Source organism: Capricornis sumatraensis, chromosome X (assembly GCF_032405125.1).
Source record: "Capricornis sumatraensis isolate serow.1 chromosome X, serow.2, whole genome shotgun sequence".
Classification (NCBI taxonomy): Eukaryota; Metazoa; Chordata; class Mammalia; order Artiodactyla; family Bovidae; genus Capricornis; species Capricornis sumatraensis.
In genome coordinates, this window is record NC_091092.1 from 18765130 (window position 1) to 18774324 (window position 9195).

Genomic DNA, 9195 nt, shown 5'->3' on the forward strand with positions numbered 1-9195 from the left:
CCCTCCCACCTCCCTCCTGTGGGTTGTCTCACCAACTTTGAGTGCCCTGCCTCATGCATCAGACTTGCACTGGACATCTGTTTTACACATGGCAATATACATGTTTCAATGCTATTCTCTCAAATCATCCCATCCTCGTCTTCTCCCACATAGCCCAAAAGTCTGCTCTTTACATCTGTGTCTCTTTTGCTGCCATGCATGTAGGATCATCATTACCATCGTTCTAAATTCCATATATATATATATATATGTGTTAATATACTGTAGTGGTGTTTCTCTTTCTGACTTACTTCACTCCGTATAATAGGCTCCAGTTTCATCCACCTCTTTAGAAATGACTCAAATGTGTTCTTTTTTTTTTAATAGCTAAGCAATATTCCATGTACCACACTCTCTTATCCATTCCTTTGAGCACAGTCATTTTTAGGGACAGTGTAGGCCACACACAACACATCAGTGGCTCCTAGTTCGTGGCCTCTGGTTTAATATCTTTCTTTTCCACTTGGCTCTCTGCTCCACAGGGGCACAAGCCCACGGGTCTGCTGTGCTCACTTAGTGTCTGTATTCAACAAATGGAAAAATAAAAATAGAAGATGGACCCACCCTCCCAGCAGAGCACCAGGTTCAGAAAAAATACACTGGCAAGGAGATGGCATTCTGTCACTCCAGGACTGTTTTTCAATTGCCCGCTATAAATGTTGCCATGTCCCTTTAAGCCCTACTCCTGGTTGACCCCTGCAGGCCTCCTTACCCTCTGCCCTGAAGTCATCACAATGGCCACATGGTTTCTTGTGGGGCGGGGCCCTCTGCGACATCACCAAGGGCCCAGCCTTGCCTGGTCCTCAGTCTCCAGATGCCAAGAGCAAACCAGCACACCAGGAGCCATTTCCTCTCGGCTCACCATATGGTCCCTCAAATGGTTCCTGTGCTTTTTCATGGGTGTTACCTGTGTCTATGCCTTAATGTTTACTTCTCTTGAGAGAAAGCTGAAGAACTCCAGGGGAAGGTGCTCTGCTGAGAGCACTTTCTAATTTGGCAGAATCTACCAGAGCATGCCCAAGACTGTCTTGAGATCATGTTGCTTTGGCTTTTCTTCATTGTGCTGATGTACGTAACAGTGAAGTTGGCAGGAGAGCGTGGCGAGAATAATGTTAAGACTCCTTCTGCCCATCCAGGTGGTTCATTAGGGTCTCCAGGAAAGAGAAAGGAAAAGGCTTCCTCCAACAAAGACTGTATGTTCAATAACTTAACCCTGCTCAAGATGGACCTTGTGAAATTTGTGTCCAGTGTGCAGAATCTGAAACTCGCCATGGCAACTGACAGTAACTTCAACCTTCCCAATGTTGAGGTTGAGGTTCCTATGGATGCACACAATAACATTACAGTATATGAGCTCTCGGGCAACAAAGACTCCGATTGAGTGGATTTGTGCGTCCAAGTAGAGGAGAAATAGTTGAGTGTTGACAAACTCTATCCAGACTAATAAAACTGTTCTGAAGCAAAAGATCTTTTTTTTGTACAGTTCTTCCTTGTATTCTTGCCACCTCTTCTTAATATCTTCTGCTTCTGTTAGGTCCAGACCATTTCTGTCCTTTATTGAGCCCATCTTTGCATGAAATGTACCCTTGATATCTCTAATTTTCTTGAAGAGATCTCTAGTCTTTCCCATTCTGTTGTTTTCCTCTATTTCTTTGCATTGATCACTGAAGAAGGCTTTCTTATCTCTTCTTGCTATTCTTTGGAACTCTGCATTCAGAGGCTTATATCTTTCCTTTTCTCCTTTGCTTTTCACCTCTCTTCTTTTCACAGTTATTTGTAAGGCCTCCCCAGACAGCCATTTTTCTTTTTTGCATTTCTTTTCCATGGGGATGGTCTTGATCCCTGTCTCCTGTACAATGTCATGAACCTCATTCCATAGTTCATCAGGCACTCTATCTATCAGATCGAGACTCTTAAATCTATTTCTCACTTCCACTGTATAATCATAAGGGATTTGATTTAGGTCATACCTGAATGGTCTAGCGGTTTTCCCTACTTTCTTCAATTTAAGTCTGAATTTGGCAATAAGGAGTTCATGATCTGAGCCACAGTCAGCTCCTGGTCTTGTTTTTGCTGACTGTATAGAGCTTCTCCATCTTTGGCTGCAAAGAATATAATCAATCTGATTTCAGTGTTGACCATCTGGTGATGTCCATGTGTAGAGTCTTCTCTTGTGCTGTTGGAAGAGGGTGTTTGCTATGACCAGTGCATTCTCTTGGCAAAACTCTATTAGCCTTTGCCCTGCTTCATTCTGTACTCCAAGGCCAAATTTGCCTGTACTCCAGGTGTTTCTTGACTTCCTACTTTTGCATTCCAGTCCCCTATAATGAAAAGGACATCTTTTTTGGGTGTTAGTTCTAAAAGATCTTGTAGGTCTTCATAAAACCGTTCAACTTCAGTTTCTTCAGCATTACTGGTTGGGGCATAGACTTGGATAGCTGTGATATTGAATGGTTTGCCTTGGAGATGAACAGAGATCATTCTGTCGTTTTTGAGACTGCATCCAAGTACTGCATTTCGGACTCTTCTGTTGACCATCATGGCTACTCCATTTCTTCTGAGGGATTCCTGCCCGCAGTAGTAGATGTAATGGTCATCTGAGTTAAATTCACCTATTCCAGTCCATTTTAGTTCGCTGATTCCTAGAATGTTGATGTTCACACTTGCCATCGCCTGTTTGACCGCTCCCAGTGTGCCTTGATTCATGGACCTGACACTCCAGGTTCCTATGCAATATTGCTCTTTACAGCATCGGATCTTGCTTCTATCACCAGTCACATCCACAACTGGGTATTGTTTTTGCTTTGGCACCATCCCTTCATTCTTTCTGGAGTTATTTCTCCACTGATCTCCAGTAGCATATTGGGCACGTAATGACCTGGGGAGTTCCTCTTTTGGTATCCTATCATTTTGCCTTTTCCTACTGTTCATGGGGTTCTCAACGCAAGAATACTGAAGTGGCTTGCCATTCCCTTCTCCAGTGGACCACATTCTGTCAGACATCTTGGAATGTGAAGTCACGTGGGCCTTACAAAGCATCACTACGAACAAAGCTAGTGGAGGTGATGGAATTCCAGTTGAGCTGTTTGAAATCCTGAAAGATGATGCTGTGAAAGTGCTGCACACAATATGCTAGCAAGTTTGGAAAACTCAGCAGTGGCCACAGGACTGGAAAACATCAGTTTTCATTCCAATTCCAAAGAAAGGCAATGCAAAACAATGCTCAAACTACCACACAATTGCACTCATCTCACATGCTAGTAAAGTAATGCTCAAAATTCGCCAAGCCAGACTTCAGCAACATGTGAACCATGAACTCCCTGATGTTCAAGCTGGCATCTGGTCCCATCACTTCATGGGAAAAAGATGGGGAAACTGTAGAAACCAGTGTCAGACTTTTTTTGGGGGGGGCTCCAAAGTCACTGCAGATGGTGACTGCAGCCATGAAATTAAAAGACGCTTACTCCTTGGAAGAAAAGTTATGACCAACCTAGACAGTATATTCAAAAGCAGAGACATTACTTTGCCTTCTAAGGTCCGTCTAGTTAAGGCTATGGTTTTTCCTGTGGTCATGTATGGATGTGAGAGTTGGACTGTGAAGAAGGCTGAGTGCCGAAGAATTGATGCGTTTGAACTGTGGTGTTGGAGAAGACTCTTGAGAGTCCCTTGGACTGCAAGGAGATGCAACCAGTCCATTCTGAAGGAGATCAACCCTGGAATTTCTTTGGAAGGAATGATGCTAAAGCTGAAGCTCCAGTACTTTGGCCACCTCATGCGAAGAGTTGACTCATTGGAAAAGACTCTGATGCTGTGAGAGATTGGGGGCAGGAGGAGAAGGGGACGACCCAGGATGAGATGGCTGGATGTCACACGGACTCGACGGATGTGAGTCTGAGTGAACTCCGGGAGATGGTGATGGACAGGGAGGCCTGGCGTGCTGCGATTCATGGGGTCGCAAAGAGTGGGACACAACTGAGCGACTGAACTGAACTGAACTGAAGCAAAAGAAAAAGCCTCTGATATTTTTTATTAGCTCTAAATTTTACCTTTTCCATAATGTAGTATAACTGGCATCATGCAGCATATAACCTTTTCTGAACTAGCTTATTTTACTTAATAACATTCATTCAGGTTTCATCCATTTCTTTTTGTGATTTGATAGCTCATTTCTTTTTATTCTTGAATAATATCCATTCGTCTATTAAAGGACACTTTGGTTGCTCCCAATTTGTGTGTGTGTGTGTGAGAGAGAGAGAGTATGAATTAAGCTATTATAAATTTCATGTGCATGTTTTTGTGTGGGCATTAGCTATCAAATAATTTGGTTAACTATCTAGGAGCATAATTGCTAGGTCATATGGTATGACAATGTTTAGCTATGTTAAGAGATTGCTTCCAAAGTGTGTACCATTTTGCATTCCCGCTAACAATGAATGAGAGTTTCTGTTGTTCCTCATCTTTACCAGCAATTGATTTTGTCAGATTTTTGTTTTAACCATTCCTATGAGTGTGTAGTGGTATCTCATTGTTTTAACTTCACAGGTCTACTCTAAAAAGTTATCTTATTTCCATATTTCCATTGTGTTTTATTATCATAAATTCTTCAGGCATTTTATCTTTAATCTGAGGTTTAAATCTTCTTCTCAGGAAAACTTCTGCTGCTGTTTATATCATCAGTTATTATATTGGTTAATTAGTCCTATAATAATTTTTTCTTGAAAGACTGACAACTTGAAATCATATATATTGGAAAGAATTCATTTTTAATTGAACAACACTGACCACATTTTCTTTTCTTGAGTATTGCTTTGTCCATAAATGTTTAGTGCCTCCACACAAAAGTTTAAGTTCAGCATGAACTTCTCCCCTTTTTTCTGGTTTGTTTTGATTTTCTTATATACTTACTAGATTTTAACCAAATCTGTACTAGTACAAGTCACAGTTTCAGTTGTACATTTACCCTGAAGTTTTATTACAAGCATATATGTATTTTATCAGAATCTTGACTTTATTATGAGTCTTCATATGGTTTTAAAAGCCTATTTGCTCATTATTCAAGTCTTTAATAGTCTGTGCCTTTTCTCCATTGAGATTCAAATGAGTCTATTTATATAATGTTAGAAACAGAGAGCAACATAAAATATGTTGATACAGTTATTGAAGAAAAGATATTTTAAAAAGAACAGTAACTAAACTATTTGCTATTTTTTTGCAAAATTAATTTTCTCTCAGTGTATTTTATAATTATGAAAGTCCAAATGTTCTTGCATATAGTCTATAAACAGAGAAGATAAATAAGCAAGCACCTCAACTGAACATAGATTTATAGAAAATCTAATGTTCAGTTTTAACTATTTTAACTTACAGTCTTCTTATAGTTTAGTTATCAACATTCTTGTTTTTCTGTCAGTAAAGAGCATGCGCTAGTGCTCTTGGGGGAAAGACTATTTTAATCAATATTTTTCCTATGCTTTTGATTTTCAATAGAACAGAAATCTTAAACAAGACACTTGTTTTTGAGTGTCTGGTACTGTGCCTAATGAATATTTTTCTAATTAATATGTTATCATTGGTAAAATGTACTTTCTGTTTACTTCCAACACTGATTTAAAGTGACTTATGATAAAAGATATATTAAATTAAATATGTTTGAATTGACATGTACACACTGCTATATTTAAAATGATGACCAACAAGGACCACAGGGACCAATGATGACCACAGGGAACTCTGCTGAATACTCTGTAATAACCTAAATGGGAAAATGTAGGGAACAAGGTATAAAGAAGGTTGAGAAGTGCTTGCAAACGAGACTCTCAACCAGGGCTGAACATTCTTGCAAACGAGATGTTCAGCTAAGAATCCTGTTTGTTCCCGTGGGAAAAGAACATTTCTTGCACACAAGGATGTTTCTCTGATTCCTCAAAAGGAACAGACCCTAGGACAAAACGGATTCTAAGTTGATAAGGAAGTTCCCCAAAACAAAGTCTTAGCTGCAGTAAATAAGTCAAGGTAAAGGTTATTTCGCCCTGCGCCTGCGCACTGTATAGTCTCTGAATCATAGTGCTTGGCAGCTTGCCCTGTAGGTTGTTGTGCAAGGGATATAAAATAAAGTAGCGGTAAGAAGCAAGTGTTAAAATATAAAGATTTAAACCACTCTGCAGTGTTGGTGTTTCATTCCGTCGCCGACAGGAAAAGAATTTGAAAAAGAATAGATATATGTGTAACTGAATCACTTTGCTGTATACCTGAAACTAACACATTGTTAACCAATTATACTCCAATATAAAATAAAAAATTAAAAAAATAAACTTTCACAAAGAGAAAGATAGCAATATAAACTAAGCAACATTGAGAATGAGGCAAAATATTATTGTGCTTCACAGTACACTAGCTTTATCAATATAAATAGTAGTCACTGTTTGAAATGGAAGGAAATTAACTCAGCACTGCTCTTTCATATGAAGGCATATAAACACAGATACAGATACAAACATGTAACGGTATTTCTATCCATCATTTATCTCCTTTTATGTCCTTCCATTATAATAGGATCTGTGTTTATTATCTCTCTATTAATATAATGGTATCATTCACTTTCATACATCAAATTTTGTTAAGCATCTGGAGATACAATGGTAAAAAAAAAATCCTTGTCCTCATTGAATTTATATTTTATTCCCAAGTTAGGTAGAGATATTTAATAAGCAAAGAAGTCAAATAATACCATATAATCACTAAGAACTATGGAGAAAAAACAGGCAGAGAAAGAACTCAATTAACTAAAGACACATGGAATCAGAAAGAACACATACCTGTTCCATGTTTTTCATTTTTGTCACTAATATAAGAAATCTGAGACTGTGGAACTGACACTGAGAAAGTCATGCCTTGAATTATATCTTGTTATTAGTCACTGCAGTGTTTAAAGTGACATGGTGACTTTTTTAGCCACATACTCAAAATAAACATGCTTTTATTTATTTTAAGTACAATCTTCTTTTTTCAAGTTGAAGTACAGTCCATAGGGTTGCAAAGAGTCTGACATGACTGAGCACAGCATGTAGTTGGCTTACAATGTTTCTTTCTTTTTTACTTTTTTGCTTTTTTAACTTTTTATGTGCAATCTTATGGGAAACAGTGGAAACAGTGTCAGACTTTATTGTTTTGGGCTCCAAAATCACTGCAGATGGTGACTGCAGCCATGAAATTAAAAGACGCTTACTCCTTGGAAGAAAAGTTATGACCAACCTAGATAGTATATTCAAAAGCAGAGACATTACTTTGCCAACTAAGGTCTGTCTAGTCAAGGCTATGGTTTTTCCTGTGGTCATGTATGGATGTGAGAGTTGGACTGTGAAGAAGGCTGAGTGCCGAAGAATTGATGCGTTTGAACTGTGGTGTTGGAGAAGACTCTTGAGAGTCCCTTGGACTGCAAGGAGATGCAACCAGTCCATTCTGAAGGAGATCAGCCCTGGGATTTCTTTGGAGGGAATGATGCTGAAGCTGAAACTCCAGTACTTTGGCCACCTCATGCAAAGAGTTGGCTCATTGGAAAAGACTCTGATGCTGGGAGGGATTGGGGGCAGGAGGAGAAGGGGACGACAGAGGATTAGATGGCTGGATGGCATCACGGACTCGATGGACGTGAGTCTGAGTGAACTCCGGGAGTTGCTGATGGACAGGGAGGCCTGGCGTGCTGCGATTCATGGGGTCGCATAGAGTCGGACACGACTGAGCGACTGAACTGAACTGAATTTAGCCATGCTATTGAAGACAGATTTCTTTTGCCCTGATGGCTATCTCTTGGTAGAATCTTAATAAGTTTGAGATTAGAAACACTTTCCTGAGATGCATGTGGTCTTAGTTCTTTGGTGTATTTCTTATTGGATGTTTTAAGTTATAGAAAAAAAAGCACAGTAATCTTTGAAATGCCAATATATCTTATTCAGAATTAGCTCTGAAACTTCACAAAAGAAGCCTATTTTCCCACTTTTAATTTTGCATGCCATAAAGCTCATATCATTAGTCATTTCTCTGGATTATATCCTTGCAATTCTTAACTGAACTGAGCCTATGAATTTGGTAATTTTCTAGTAGAAAATAAGATCCTAAGGGAATAAGACACCAAGAAAATGTGGGTTTGGAAATAGTTTTGAGTATAGGTATCGGCCTAGGAGTCAAGATGTTCCATAGTATTTCAAAAACATGTGGGAAATACCAGTTTTGGAAGGACAAGCCTTGTGTACTTCTTAAGTTTGTCTAGTGATTGCTCATTCCTTGCTATGCAGTGAAAGTGCCAGTCATTCAGTTGTGTCTGACTCTTTGTGACCCCATAGACTGTAGCTCACCAGGCTCCTCTGTCCATGGAATTCTCCAGGCAAGAATACTGGAGTGGGTTGCCATTTCCTTCTCCAGGGGATCTTCCTGACCCAGGGATTGAACATGGCTCTCCCATATTGCAGGCAGACTTTTTACTGACTGAACCGCCAGGGAAGCCCTTGCTATGCAGAAGAACCATTAAAACTTCATCCCTAAAAAAAAATAAAAAGATAAGAACAGGCTCATTTCTTCAGTTTCCAGAATGTGAGACTTTAAAAACATAATCTTTAAAGATTAGCTCCATTATTCGCACTCATTTCTTCAGTTTCCAGAATGTGAGACTTTAAAAACATAATCTTTAAAGATTAGCTCCATTATTCGCACTGAGATGTTTATTGAAGACCAACTTTCACTCACTACAGCATTGTATGATATAAACATTTGACTTATTGAGAGTTAAGAGATACATGTGAAAATCCCATGAACAGAGAAGCCTGGTAGGCTGCAGTCCATGGGGTCACTAAGAGTCAGATACGACTGAGCGACTTCACTTTCACTTTTCACTTTCATGTATTGGGGAAGGGAATGGCAACCCACTCCAGTGTTCTTGCCTGGAGAATCCCAGGAACGAGGGGAGCCTGGTGGGCTGTCATCTATGGGGTCACACAGAGTTGGACACGACTGAAGTGACCTAGCAGCAGCAGCAAGGTGTGTTTATCTTATTCCTTAGTATTTTACCATTGTGTTATTTTGAAAAATTCACAAGAACAAATTTGAAACAAAATCATATAGGAAAATAAGAATGCAGGAGCAGGGGGGAGACTTCCCTGGTGG

The 9195-nt window shown here is 39.5% G+C and overlaps 1 protein-coding gene across 1 annotated transcript; it reads left to right on the forward strand.

Moving 5' to 3' along the window:
* The first annotated feature begins 1075 nt into the window (after window positions 1-1075).
* On the forward strand, window positions 1076-1420 carry LOC138071569 (protein FAM209-like). The gene has a single exon (XM_068963092.1). It carries the CDS (start codon window positions 1076-1078, stop codon window positions 1418-1420), a length of 345 nt encoding a protein of 114 aa, XP_068819193.1.
* The last annotated feature ends 7775 nt before the right edge of the window (window positions 1421-9195 follow it).

Bases quoted from the DNA above. Each gene is read 5' to 3' on its own strand.
- LOC138071569 (XM_068963092.1), top strand. From the start codon at position 1,076: ATGTTGCTTTGGCTTTTCTTCATTGTGCTGATGTACGTAACAGTGAAG.